Consider the following 15,164-nt stretch of genomic DNA (forward strand, 5'->3'; position numbering starts at 1 on the left):
TCTACTAAAGAATTGCTAATAGATACATTAAGACTTATGTATTTTATATACTAATATATGATGTTTGTTATTTTTGTCAAATGGCTTCAAGAGTCATGAACTAATAGAGAAATTTTGTAAAGGATTACAGTCCTGCCCCAAAGAACAAATGCAGTAATAGGAAATTAGGTACATGCACGACCACAAACAAGATTTTACATTAACCAGTTTGTAGTACGGATTAAGAAAGAAGCTTCTGTACAAAGTGATGTTAACCACAAATTTCAAATTTTAAAGGAAATAAAGTATGACTAATACAACATTTCTAAACAAAGAACAATTACTGTTGATTAGACCAAGAAAAAAAGTGAACCTAATACTGAGAAAACCCTGGGTACAAATACATATTTTTCCCCACAAGATCCATACATTTTACATTGCTTTGCTCAACAGAATTTTATAAATACAAAAATATGTAGATTGTCTAATGAAACAAATAATAATAGGTATATATTTGCCTAACCTCAAAGTATGCATTCTATTAACTAAGGTTATTTGATCAAAGACAGGAGGTTATAAAGAGATGAGAAGAGATATCTTTACAGATTAGTTTTTTATAGATTTTGAAAGGCAGTTTATTCTGCATCAGCTTTGCCACTGCATAGCTTTAACTCATGCAATCCCAAAATGTGAACATGCAATCTGCTAAAACAGGCTCAAACAAAGGCTCGCTATATTTTAGCATGTGTGGCAAATAGTTGCAAAGCAAAGAACCATTAAACTTACACAATAATACATTTACTATCTAGAATGAAATCCTAACAGGATAAATGATCCTACAGAATCATTCATTTTAACACCGTATTTGCATAACAAATAGTAGCAGAAAAATACCCCTTGCAACAAGGTAACTATCTTTTCCACAATAGGAAAAGCAGGTTTCGGTAATTAGTAGAGGGCATTAAGATTAAAATATTGATGGCTTCTAAGGAAGATGTTAAGGGCCTGCTTCGGCAATCTGTTGAGAGCATTTCCTTCCAATTGAAACAAGAATTGAAACCAGTTAGCATTTTTGAGAATTAGCAAACTGATCTGAAAACAAACTATGACCCTGGCAATAATTGAACTTCCAAAGCTGGTTTTCTATTTACTTACCACCATTTTCATCTGCAGTTCCATCTAACTGAGGTATAGAGAGATTAGTTAGGAGCATATTGTTACCACTCCACTCCATTTCTTCCTCTGAAGATGAATCCTCTTCTGTTGAACTTCGATGCATATTTTTGCCAGCTGACCTAGAGAAAATGAAGGAACGAATTACTGCACAATACTTCTCTTAGAAAATACCAATAGTCACAGGAAACCTCAAAATCAAAGGGGTGTTGTGCTATATGGTTGTGTAATTTGGGGGAGCAAAGGGAAACAAACAACAAAATTGTTCCAATTCTCACTGAGAAACTCAAAATACTATTCAATGTTACTATTTTAACAGGCAAGAGTGGCAGCCAACCACTTACAAACTACAGACAAAACCAGCCGGATTCACTAGCTTAGAAAGAAGGCATTTAGATGCGTAATTTTATTTCAATTTTACTGAAATTTAATTTTATTGCTTGAAAGTGCTTGAAATTTGAACAATAAACCAACTATGCAAAATTATTTCAGTTTAGCTCTTAGCAAACAGACATTTACCTTTTTTAAGGAATCTTTACTGTATTACAACAATTCTCTCTCAGCGGGCCTAACTGAAGCACAACCACAAAAACAGTGTTTGTTTCCATCCCTCCTTGAACATTCTGAAGTTGCTGTTACTAATACTTAAGCTGCTCAACTGTTCTACACTGCCATTTTTACAGTCACAAATCTGCTGGGAAAAAAAAAAGTAGTAAGTTTCTAGGAACTTTTCATGTTTTTAAAGTGGCATGGCTTTACATGGGGGAAAAAAGAAAAAAATATATAGAAAAACATGAAAACCAAACCCTCTGGTATATTACAACTCGAAAAGCACTTAGGAATATGATTTCTTCTTTAAAATAAAGTGTGAGATGAACATAATTCTTCATAGAAATAAACTCTTCTGTGGCTACAAGAGCGAAATCCAGATAAATATTAAGGAACTGAGGTTTTGGTGGGGTTTTTTTTGTTTTGGTTTTTCTGTTTGTTTTTTGGTTTTAAGATAATAATAACCTATCCTAGTAGCTTGATGTATCAAAGCATTGTGGTGTAGTACCTTAAAAGGTATAAACACAAAGGTTTTAAATGTTATGCACAAGGAAAACATTCTTCATTATGAGGGTGTTCGAACACTGGAACACGTTGCCCATATAGACTATCCAATTTCTATCTTTGGAGATACTCAAACCTTGATCAGACAAGGCCCTGAGCAACTGATCTATCCAAAGCTGCTTTGATCAGGGCACTGGACAACACAGCATTCAGATGCTTCTTCCATCTTGAATTATGCTATAATCCTATGCATGAAGCAAATATTTGTCAACTTTAGTAAACCCAGTCAGGCTGGAGACAACTTCTGCAGACAACAACTTGGACATCTCCGCATTCAAGCCCATCAGTTTAGACTCGGAAAATTTGTGTAACACAGCATGATACCACCATACACAAACCAGTCCAGGTCTTGATGTTCTTTTTTCTCCAGTTCAGCACAAATCAAGCCCAAGCCATTTAATTCAGTCAGTAGGGTGTTGTTACTCCTCATTCTCTCAATATACTTTTTGAGATAATGGAAGATTGGTGAATAACCATTAACAGAAGTGATAATATGGATGCAGTAGGATGCAGTACAGATAGAATGAGCCTGAGTGGAATGAGGTTGGATCCATCGTCAGACTTCAACTGGATCTTTATGCATGGACAGAATCATGCAGGAGTGCAGAGATACCCATGCTTTCTTCTGAAGTAAGTCCAAATTCTGCAAAGATCACACTGAAACAAAGTTTGTAAATCCCTGTGAACGTGAGTTGACTCCCTGTGGTATGTACATTCTCCCTAGTGCTTTCTATCTGGGATTAAAATTTAGGCATATATGAGCAAGTTATTCATGAGCCAGCTCAAGTCTGATGAGTTTTTAAATAGGATTCTTTACCGCATAGAAGCAGTTAACTGCTCCAGGACCCTACCTGACTCCAGAAGTTGTACAGTCGTGCCCAAACAGAGCTGTGCCTGAGCTAATAAATTCTACAAGATATAGGCTGGTTTTACACAGAAACTAGCACTAAACTGAAGATTAACATTAAGTGTTTTAGATTGAAATTTCAACTTTTCAGGCTGGGAGGGAAAAAACCAAAGAAAATCAAAGGTCAGATAGGAAAAGTAGCTTTAGAGATTAATTATCTCTAGGACTAGGAGACTAATGATCTAACTTCTGATTCTATTCCAACTTTTCTGTATGTCTTCATGACAGAAAAGATTAAATATTTCTATGCCTCTCATGCTCTCCACATCATAGTATAATTATGATTTCTGATGTAAAAGAATATATCAAAATGTTATGTCTGTGAAGTCTCTCATCTTTCAAATAGAATCAGAAATACCAAAAGTTCTGCCCAAGCAGGGGTGAATAGAAACTGGATATACCTTCTTCCAACGTCTGTCAGTGCAGACTGTACAAAAGGTCATTACAACCTGAGAAGGTGTTCCAAGAATCTTGGCCTTAAAAATATTCAAGCTGCTGACCTTTAGCAGTCCAGCAGAGTGAGCAACATTCATGTTTTGATTTAAGCTTTGAGCATGGAAACAAATGGGTGTTTTTCTCAGGATTCTGGGTCAGTCCTCAGAAGAACACATCTTAAATATTCACTTCAGTAAAAGTTACAGACACATGAGATGTACATGATACACCTTAACCTTTGTGCTACATCTGGGGTATGATCTTAAAAGGAGGTTACAACTAAAGTTTTTTGTATTTGGACTTGTAGGATGAAAAACCTATTCAATTTTTCCTCAAACAGCAAACTAGAAGCTTGGGTCTAGCCAAAACTAAACATTTAATCTTTATTTCCGTATAAAACTGACGACTCACAGCATCATCTGAACAACTACATTCTATCCCAAGATCTGCATAGATTTTTCCAATGCTGTCAACAGAGACCTGTCTACAGCTCACTGGCCTCATAGCACACTTGAAAACAGGGTGGGAGGGAGGAAGGATCTGGGAGAAAAGATTAAGAAAAGAAAAATCACATATATACCTTCTTTTTGGCCCAGGCTCTTCAATGCTACTGTCCCACCTTTGGGACATTAAGAAGCTAAGTTCCATGTCTTCTTTCTCGCACTGTGGCTCATTTTCTTCATCATCACTGTTCTGAGAATTTCGACAGCTTCCAAGAGAACGATGGTGAGAGAGAGTTTTGTGATGTCCCATCTGATATCCATCATTCTCCAATCCAGTCAACAGATCAATCATGGCCTCATCAGCACTACTGTCCACTGTAGAAAAAGCCAATACAAGCAGAATCTATATTTGGTTCTACTTGTAAATGATTAGTTATAGTCTATCAGTAAAAAAAACCCAAACAAAACCAAAAAACGCCTCAACATTTTAAAATCTGCTAGTTCATTACTGTCTAAATCAAGGCAGGCTACAGAAACAAAGCTCTTTTCATATCTTATTTTTCCGAGTTTTATGATTTATCTTTTCTAATACTTTATCTAAAATCTTGACAACCTTCTTTTTTTATTTCTGCCGTCCTCTTCTGATTGTAGTAGATTTAGTGGAAGCACTTATCTCTCTCTCCCCCCACCCTCCTTTTACCTCCTCACATTTAGTAAAGCCTCACTCTCCCCTTTTATTTCAGCATAAGTGCCAGCTTCTGAAGCATCACTGCCTTCTCTTGCTCTCACTTCAATGGCTGCGTTAATTTTGTTGGGCACTTCTATCTGTATCACATGGAAAACTTTCAATCACTGCATCTCATGAAAGGTGATGCCGATTTTGACCAACTAGTTCTTCCTTTCTTCCTTCTGTCCTTTACTGTAATACTTAACTTCATCTCCCTTTTCTTTTCACTATAACCTATTCTCTTCCTAGGCTCTTCTAAACACTGAAAGTTTACCTAATTTCATTCCTCCCTTAAATTTTACTTTTTATTTTCCTTTATTTGACCCAAGCTTACACTAACTCATGCATTTGCCTTCTATCCTTCATTTTTATTTCTTAAACATCCTTCCAAGTCACAATTTTTTCTCACTCTCCTCCTGCTTACCTTTCATCTGACCTCATAACCAATTTATGATCTCCAGTCTACCAGGCATCTTTGTTACTTCTCTCTCCTTCTCCTCTGGCTGAAGAACTACAATCTCTACTTTCCTTCCTCAGGAAATATCATATGATTTACAATGATCCTGAGAATCATATAAAATAGGTCTCAACATCGGTGAGGAAGGCATTTTCCATATTTTACAAAGGCTTCACAAGACACCATGCAACCATTCAGAATGGAAACCATCCCCTTTGCCAGAGTTCCGAATTAACCCACTTTCAATTGTACTTTCCGTTCTTGGCACCTTTACCCTTTGTGAGGTCCATCATTAAACTCCAACCTTTACTTCCCGTTAATATAAACCTTGTTGTGTACTTCATAGCAGCAGAAATAGTGCAATTTGCAGCCCCTGTGACACTAAGACTCTACAAAGGTATAGTAAAGACTAGTCCATGCTATGAAAGAGCATAAGAGACCTAAAGATGCAGCATATTACTAATGGTCACACAGAACACCAGCAATTAGTAGCCCCATGACAAGAAGAAAAAACAAAGACAAGAAAGAAAGAAAAAGTAATAAAATCTCCATTTGATTGCCTAGCCACTGGAAAAAACAGACCGTTTCAACACTCCTATTTGGTTGAGCAATTCAAACACATAGTTATAAGACATACCCTATATATTATTTTAGCCACTTCTCATCCTCTCACCATAACCTTCTCACTCCAAAAAAAAAAAAAAAAAAATCAATGCTCATATTTGCCAGCTCCCACATAACTACTTATAATTCTCTTGATAAATCCAAATCCTTGCCTATAAAACTTTCATAATCAAAATCTTTCCTGCTTTCTGCAAAATAAAATAGCACTGAAAAATACTCTTGATCTCACTCCATCCACTACTCCTTTCTTTGCAAGAAAGATTGCATACTGTCATATACTGTATTACCCATGGACATATATTGTTGCCCATGTTGTATCTTGTTGCCTATGCACATATTCACACCATGTATGTATCAAACGCACTAGAGGCTATGGGGTTTAGATATTCTGTGTCCCCTTCCCCCTCACCTTGTAGTATCAACTTTAGTGCATATTAACATTATATCTTATGTTTACATAAGAATGTATATATAGAGATAGCACAGCTATGTGCTTTTCATCTCCTCTAGAGTATTTGAACTATTTCTACCTGAAGCAGCTTTTCATACAAGTTCCTCTGTTGTGTTACTTTATTGTTGTTTCCCCCTCATGCCATTCACATGTTTGCTGTCATGGTTTTTCTCCCCCTCCTTAATGTTTTTCTTCTTGTTTCTTTGCCTTCAAGCCAATGCCGAAAGCAGGACAGTATCCATAAATTTTGGGAAATGATCTTCTGCAACTTGCCTCTCATTATCAGCCTACTATACCCCAGTATCTCCAGACAGCTGAGCTCCTAAAGATAGCCCATGAGAGTGTTCTCTACCATAACTGTAAGAAAGAGGCAGTAACTGCAAGAACCTAACGGATACACAGTCAAAATCCTCTTTATTCTGAGTTTTAGTCATGTAACACTAGGAGCATAAGGAAGAGCAATACCCATAAGAGATTGCACTGAGCTGACCTGGCAAGAGGACAGGCTTAGTGAACCAGTAAAGCACAGTAGCCTCTACAAATACAGTGTCCTTGTGACATTTTAAGAACATATAAGGTGGTTTTTTGGTGATGGTCGTAGGGGGTGGATGTGTGAAGTCTCCATCTGCTTGACAAAATCCTGAGGTAAACTACTTACTTTCTTTCATGACTGGTAATGTAAGTGAACACAACAAAGACTGTGGAACAATAAAATAGCCTGGAAAAGACAAGACATTCCAGTCATACTCACTAAAAACTGCAGTTTGACTCAGTCTTTGAGACAAAGGCTGAAAGCTCTGACTATTCTCCACAATGTTTAAAATTGCTTCTTCATTAATAAGTGCTTCCTCTTCTTTATCAGTATGCATCCTATTGGATTCTTTAAAAGAAAAACAAAGAGAAAGGATAAAACTTCAAAGAGTCACAGACATCAATACATTATGAAAGCAAGCCACTTTAAAATGGGTTTTACTATTCAAGTATGTTTCCATTATTTGCTATGGCAATTTTTAAAAGGCTTACTCTAACAATGATGAAAATAAAAGCAAAACTACTCTTCATTTTTTCATAACTGACAATCAGATATTCCTTGGATTACTTCTGTTAAGAGTCAGAACAGCCAAAGCATGATAGATTTATGCCTGAACAATTATACTATTAAAAATACTCACCTTCGTTCATCTTTTTATCTTTATGCACTTCTACCATATTAGCTGGCGTGCACTGAAAGGCTTCAGGAGAAAGTACCTCAGAATGTAGTGTTAGCTCAGCAGAGAACTCCTCTGATCCATTACTGTAGTCCACTGATCCTGACAACGTTCTAGTTAATTGAAAACCAATTTTTAAACGCATATTTAAGGTTTGCATAGAATACTATACTTTATGGCAAATGGCTAAACACTTACACAGAGAAGTCATTTTGCTTGAGGATTTCTTTAAGTCTCTTCTGAAAAAATTTTTCACTCTCTGTTGCTGGCACAAATCCACGGTCTTTAAAATTTGAAAAATATTTGTTATTCAGTTTTACTTTGACCTCTCAACACACAGAGCAGCTAAAATTACTAATTCCATTAGCAAATGACTCAAAGCTGAAGTGTCCACTAATTTAAGTGCCAAGTTTGAGGGCTGATTTTTAAAGCATATTTAAACGCTTTAAAATACTTCACATACTCCCATTGATCTCATTTGCAACTGCGATTATCAACAGCATTTACAAATCATGTTGCAATTACACCAAGGTGAGCATCCAGGAAAAGACCAATCAGGGAACAATTTTGAAAACTCTGGTTTATGCAGCCTGAATATTACACAGAAATGCAGGAGAAAAAAAAAAACAGTCAGACAATAGTCTTTTCCTCATGCAATCCTCTGGCTTACTCAACAAATATCATTCATATTTTAAAAGAGACATGGCCTAGGTTCTACAGAGAATAGCTCTGTTCATTATGCAATTAATTTGCAGAGCACAGTCTTCCCTGTGCAATGAATTTTACATAAAAATACAGGGATTTGTCCATCCTTTCAGAATTTTCATCTAACACCACCTTAACTATAATTCCACAGAAACTCAAAGGAACTGCCCTTGTGCATAAACTACCATGGAAAGCTTCAGGATAAGAGATTTAATTTTGCCAGTATCTAAACATTTGAATGTTTTCCACCATAAAGCATACAATCTTAACTGTAATTATCATTCATTCTGCCTAGAATGCTTTGCAGCTAGTTGAATCATGATGTTTTTCTGCAAGGTTATGTATCTTGCTTTTAAAACCAGAACACACATACTGGGCAAGCAGTAAACCTGGAAGTGAAAAAACTACATCTAAAAAGCCCTCAGACTTGATACACTGATTTAAATTCTACCTCCTGCTTGCTTCTCATTCAAAGTTTTTGATAAACAGCTGCACATTTTTTTTTTTTTTTTTTTTACCTTGTGACTCAGGTGTCTTAATCTGAGAAGATTCACATTTCTGTCTCCGTCGCTGCTTTTCATCTTCCCATATAGCTTGCAAACCAGGGTTCCTGCCAATCTGGGCTGAAATATGCAATAATACATGAAGGGAAGTCTGTCAATGTGACGAAGCATTCTTCACCCCAAATTAAATTCGGACACTCTTCTTCACCTCTTTTGTCATTCTAACCTGTTATTTTTTAAATTGCAATTCTTGCCTTACTCTAGGGTACGGTGTTATGTAAAAGTTAAGGTGTAACTTTATTTGTTTTCTAGATCTCCTATTTGTTATCTGGACCTTTGGCTTTTGCTGGTCTTCTCACCAAGTATGCATGTATATGTATGTATAGATGTATGTACATACACATCCATACTTGATGTCAGTATTTCACTTATTCTCCTTACAGGTCTGGAACCTTCTGTTATGCATTAACAAAAATCTCTTTCTATTGCTCTGACAATAGGCTATTCTTATAACCTGTTTTCTTTCAGAGTTCATTCAATTTTTTTTTTTTTTTTTTTAAACTTTATAAATTTGTAGATCAACAATTAGCTAACACTCTGGATTGTGGCTTGATTAAGATGAGCCTTAAAAAAAATGACAATATAGTTCCTGTCCTAAAATATTTTACATGGAAAGTTACTAACACTTCACCTTCAATATCCAGTTGATTTAAAATGTCCGCAGCTACTGCATCCACCTCCAATTCACAGGTACTTTGTGGCTCAGCACCGTTTAACATTAAAGAGCTGTGACAACATAAATACCACAGGTTAATTTTAGCAATATGTTGATTTTGAAACATGCATCATTACTATTCTCTAACTGGACTAACATCTAAAGTATTTCAGGGGGAATGAGGGCGAGTACCTGAATACCAAATTACCAGTTCTCACCCTCACCTGAAGGTCCTTCAATTAACGGTCATATTCAAATCTAATTAGATGAGAAATTTTTATCTTCAATTTAAAGGGATTAGCTTTTTATTTTGTGGGGAGAAGAGAAAGAAGTGATAAACAACTCTAAATACTACAGCAATTACAATAATGTTCACCTCCTCAAATACAAGATGAAATGTTCTACAGAACTCTCAGCCAATAGGACCATCTGCGTTTGCACGATCTTGCGCCCAGAAAACGCAGTGGCAAGAATTTTTCTCTCTCATTCACAGTTCAGAGCAATGCAAAACAGTTTAACATTTCCAACTATGGGAAGTGAAGAAAAAAACGTTTTATTTTTCGGATTTTTTTCATTTATTTAGGGGGCTTGGGGTAGCCTGGTGAATCTAAACAGAGTGTTAGCATCCCACACATGAGCAGAACTAAGGATAACTGGCTTGGTAAAGACTTAAAGTACTAGAAACAAATTCAAGCTTGTTGTATAATGGTCTGATCATCTTCCTGCTGTGCCTTTTCAGATCTTCCACCTGTTGCTGTCAGTAAACTAATTTTAAGGAAATGTAAAGTTAAACTGCTTTGCTTATGCTGCAGATGACAGCAAGCTGAGTGGTGCGGTTGACAGACCTGAGGTATGGGATGCCATCCAGAGGAACCTGGACAAGTTTGAGAAGTGGGCCTGTGTGAACCTCATGGGGTTCAACAAGGCCATATACAACGCTGCACTTGGGTCGGGGCAACCCCTGGTATCAATACAGGCTGGGGGATGAAGAGATTGAGAGCAGCCCTGTGGAGAAGGACTTGGGGGTGTTGATGGATGCAAATCTGAGTATGACCTGGCAATATGCGCTCACAGCCCAGAAAGCAAACTGTATCCTGGGCTGCATCAAGAGAAGTGTGGCCAGCAGGTCGAAGGAGGTGATTCTCCCCCTCTGCTCCACTCTTGTGAGACCCCCCCCCGGAGTCCTGTTGGAGTGAGTCCAGAGGAGGGCCACAAAAATGGTCAGAAGGATGGAGCACCTCTCCTGTGAGGACAGGCTGAGAGAGTTGGGGTTGTTCAGCCTAGAGAAGGCTCTGGGGACACCTTATTGTGGCCTTTCAATACTTAAAGGGGGCTTATAAGACATATGGTGACAAACTTTTTTGTAAGTCCTGTAGTGATAGGACAAGGCATAGTAGTTTTAAACTAAAAGAGAGTAGATTTAGACTAGATATAAGGAAGACATGAGGGTGGTGAAACACTGGAACAGGTTGCCCAGAGAGGTGGTAGATGCTCCATCCTTGGAAACATTCAAGGTCAGGTTGGACGGGGCTCCGAGCATGAAGAGATGTCCCTGCTCATTGCATGGGGGTTGGACTAGATGACCTTTAAAGGTCCCTTCCAACCCAAACTATTCTATTCTATGATCCTATGTAAGAGCAAAAATCTAATGACTTCTCAGAAAATATCAGAGAACTCAACCACAAAAATATTGAGTTTCTAAAAGGCTTCAGGGCATCATAGTTATTATCAAGATATAAAACAGCATGCTAAGAAAAAACCCAAAACTGACCCCTTCATCACATTTCCATTCTGGAAAATAAAAATATTTATTTCTAAACTCCTTTTGCAGAGGTCTGTGGCACAGATCATCAACAAACTACAGATTACATGAAATTTGGACTGAAGCTAGTTCAGACACATGGTCTTCCTTAAGAGGGTTATCTATAGGCAAAGCATGTAGGTTTGCTCAGTAAGGAGCTAATTAAAACTGCTTGGATGTCTCCTGCAAGAAAGCTCTAAAATATTTTTCATGACTTTGAAGGAGCAGAAGACCAAGAGGTTCTCCCAAATACACTGCAGAAATCAAACTTGTTTAAACAGCTCGAACCCAAACTGAAGGTAAAGGGCTGCTTTCATGGCAGCTTCAGTGGGCTACTGCTTTACCACCACACCAGAACTCCTGAGATACTCAGGCCATGTAAAGAGCCTATGCTGTAGGTGAAGTACAGAACAAAGAAGTCCTAAACAGGTGCAACATTTCTCCTGTCTCACTTCCTCCTGGCCCTCAGTTTTCCTTGCTTCCCACAAAAGAACAACCCTTTCCTTCAAACATTGAGGTCCTACTGCCCAAAGGGCAAAGGCTAAGATATTATCTTCAAGAAAACAAGAAAGGGGCAGGGGGTGTGGGGACAGGGATACACAACACAACAAATTAAGAAGGTTACTTATCTGAAGGGATGCCACAATGTGAGCTGTTACTGACTGATGTCCAGTTCTGTCAGCAGAATGGAGATCTAATACTTCTGAAGTGTATCAATGTACCATATGGCTTAGTTTAAGATACCAAACCCATTTATTTGTGATTACAAAAGCAAGAATTATCTATTAGGTCCATAATAGTGTATGAACTTCATAAAGATTAAGAAAGGCACTGGAAAACAAATACTTTGCTTTGTAAGACTGTTAGATGGCAGTATCATGCACAGAGAAAACCTAAATTGTTAGGTTATAATTACTTTATTATGCCTGTATCAATTTGTCCATCTATGAAGAAATAATCAGTCAACTGAAATACCAACTGCATTTTGCACAATGCAGAAATAGCCTCTTTCATTATTAGAGAGAATACTAAGAGAGAGCTGGATACTGGAGAGCTGCCAGTCAGAGAGGGACCTGGGGGTGTTGACTGACAGCCGGCTGAACATGAGCCAGCAGCGTGCCCAGGTGACCAAGAAGGCCAATGGCATCCTGGCTTGTATCAGAAATAGCGTGGCCAGCAGGGACAGGGAAGTGATCTTACCCCTGTACTCGGCACTGGTGACGCCACACCTCGATTACTGTGTTTAGTTTTGGGCCCCTCACTACAAAAAGGACATTGAATTACTTGAGCGTGTCCAGAGAAGGGCAATGAAGCTGGTGAAGGGTCTGGAGCACATGTCCTACGAGGAGCAGCTGAGGGAACTGGGGTTGTTTAGTCTGGAGAAGAGGAGGCTGAGGGGAGACCTCATCGCCCTCTACAACTACCTGAAAGGAGGCTGCAGAGAGCTGGGGATGAGTCTCTTTAACCAAGTAATAAGCAATAAGACAAGAGGTAATGGCCTCAAGTTGTGCCAGGGAAGGTTTAGACTGGATATTAGGAAGTTTTTCTTTACAGAATGGGTTGTTAGGCATTGGAATGGGCTGCCCAGGGCAGTGGTGGAGTCCCCATCCCTGGAGGTGTTTAAGAGTCAGGTTGACATAGCACTTGGGGATATGGTGTAGTTGGGAACTGTCAGTGCTAGGTTAACGGTTGGACTAGATGATCTTCAAGGTCCTTTCCAACCTAGATGATTCTGTGAAGACCTCATAAGGAAACCAGAGAATTATTTTTAACCATAAAAGAGTAAAGTTCTGAAAAAGTCCACTTTTTATTTTTAAAAAAAATCTCCAGGGCAGATAAAAACCTCAGTAAACTTACAGCTTGTTTGCTTAACTGTTCAGGCAAAGAACTGGACAACATGGCAATAAATAGTGCTAGAAATGTAAGCAGAAATTAAACCAGTCCTAGAATACCTCTATTCTGGCACTTGGAAAAGATAGAGAAGACTGAAAGGAGGTCTAGTTATTTGGTCATTGACTCTATATATCACATTAATACAAGATTCAGTTTCTATTACTAGTTCAGTTGCTCAGCTGAGGCGTAACTTGACCTCTGGGATAAGAAAGAAATATTCCCCTATGTAAGGCTTATCGGGTTTACTGTGATAACTTCAACTTCTCTACAGCAGACTCAACTTTCAAGAATCATCCTTGCTCTCCTGCATCACATTATAATAGTGGAATTTGTATTGGAATGTAAAATCCTGTGTTATACATAATATGAAACTAAAACAAAACAGAAGTCTCAGAACTGGATTTTTAATGGAGTGAGAGATAAGAAAAAAAGGAATAGGCATCCTGAAAGTCAGTTTTAGAAATTGCCCGACACTTAATATTTTGAGAGCATATAGTTTAAAAGCAGAGAAAACAAAGTTTTCAGAATAATTTCTTAGCAGCCATAGTTTTAAAATTTGTGATGTCACATTTTGTGGCTGCATTAATACAGTAAGGTATTTTTCACTCTGTATGTATGTTTCACGTGGTTACAGCAAAAGAAGGCAGAGCAGGATATTTCTTTATTCTAAACATCCAAAAGTAGTCTGGCAGAAGTCATGAAACATGTATCATAGAATTCATTAACGATTGTAAGACACGATGCATTAATATATGATTACTAATCCCTCCAGTCAGCAGTACTGTTTCAGAGTTATTATGAGAATTAAGAGAGCAGATCATAGAACTCCTAAACCAAAGCAGCTCAGCCTTTCAGCAGAAGTAGACTACCCATGCCTTAATGCACACTTTAAGGACAACCCATTGTCATCATTTCCCTCCCCTCCCAGTCACGCCATCAGCTGAACAAGTCCATAATATGATCAAAATGCATACTTTTCATGTCATGCACTCTGGGTGCTCATATTCATCAAAGCATTCAAACAGAGCCTTGCCTGCATGATGGGCAAGAGGAACTGCAGGCAAGCTGAAACCTGCATTTTGATCACATAATAAGAACTAACTGCAAGATAAATGGGAAACAAGAACAAGGGAGGAAGTTGCAAAAAAATTTGTCTGCTCCCTTCATGAAATCAAAGAATTCCTGGGAACAAGTGAAAAGGGACCACAATACACAATGGTCATTGATATCAGAAGGGTTTTTGATACTGCCCTTTACTAAATAACACATGTAAATGACCAGAAGTCTGGTCGAGATCTGTCTTTGACTTGTTTGGTAGATATAACAGCTCTGAGCTTTCTCCTTTTACTACTTTCCTCTTTAAAAAGAATCCAATTAAAAAAAAAGCAGGGGGGGGAGAGAGAAAGAAAAAGAATTTTTTTAAAGTTTAAGACAAAAATATATATTTAGTGTTAGTGACCTATTTCCAAAGAGTTTGTTTCATGACTAAAACCATTAACCGAAACATCTGCCTTTCCTCTGACAAAAAGATAGCTTTCTATTCTTTTCCCTTTTACTAGTTAGGACATTTTGTCAAAAAAAACATGTCATGGTTTTCCACATTCCCATCAAGAATGTGTCCAGTGATTTGTCTTGAGAACTGATCAATACCACAAACAGAATTGGCTAAGAACTTTCCAAATAATCAGATCTCTTATTTATAAGAGATTACAATATGGATTTATCCTATAAAAATAACACTAAATTCAACATTGCTGAATTCAAAACAAAGTGGTAGTTGTCACTATAACTTAAGGTTTTTTCCATAACAATACTAATTTGAAGCATGTTCTTTGTCTGCGACTCACCAAGATTCAAATGATTTTGGCGATTAGAAGCAGAAAAGCTCATTTTGCCCAAGCTCTAAATCAAACAGATATAAGGAGTCTTTCTGTCAAAAACTACAGTATTCCAATTAACATGGCATATTATTCAAATTAAAAACACTGAGCTAACAAGAGACCTTTTTTGAAACATATTTGGGATTTATC

At 37.6% G+C, this 15,164-nt stretch overlaps 1 protein-coding gene across 4 annotated transcripts in view; it reads right to left on the reverse strand.

Moving 5' to 3' along the window:
* The window catches only part of REV3L (REV3 like, DNA directed polymerase zeta catalytic subunit), a 129,307-nt gene that overhangs the window by 47,427 nt on the left and 66,716 nt on the right, over nt 1-15,164 (reverse strand). For 2 of the 4 annotated variants that reach the window (XM_074862302.1, XM_074862303.1), the window contains exons 6-12: nt 9,417-9,511; nt 8,741-8,845; nt 7,716-7,800; nt 7,482-7,630; nt 7,061-7,189; nt 4,188-4,425; nt 1,135-1,274 (exon numbers count right to left, since the gene is read on the reverse strand). In XM_074862302.1, coding sequence (XP_074718403.1) covers nt 1,135-1,274; nt 4,188-4,425; nt 7,061-7,189; nt 7,482-7,630; nt 7,716-7,800; nt 8,741-8,845; nt 9,417-9,511 — 941 coding nt within the window. Of the gene's footprint in view, nt 1-1,134; nt 1,275-2,209; nt 2,831-4,187; nt 4,426-7,060; nt 7,190-7,481; nt 7,631-7,715; nt 7,801-8,740; nt 8,846-9,416; nt 9,512-15,164 lie in introns of those variants that run through there. The other 2 variants (XM_074862304.1, XM_074862305.1) reach the window with 2 other exon arrangements.

Source organism: Strix uralensis, chromosome 3 (assembly GCF_047716275.1).
Source record: "Strix uralensis isolate ZFMK-TIS-50842 chromosome 3, bStrUra1, whole genome shotgun sequence".
Classification (NCBI taxonomy): Eukaryota; Metazoa; Chordata; class Aves; order Strigiformes; family Strigidae; genus Strix; species Strix uralensis.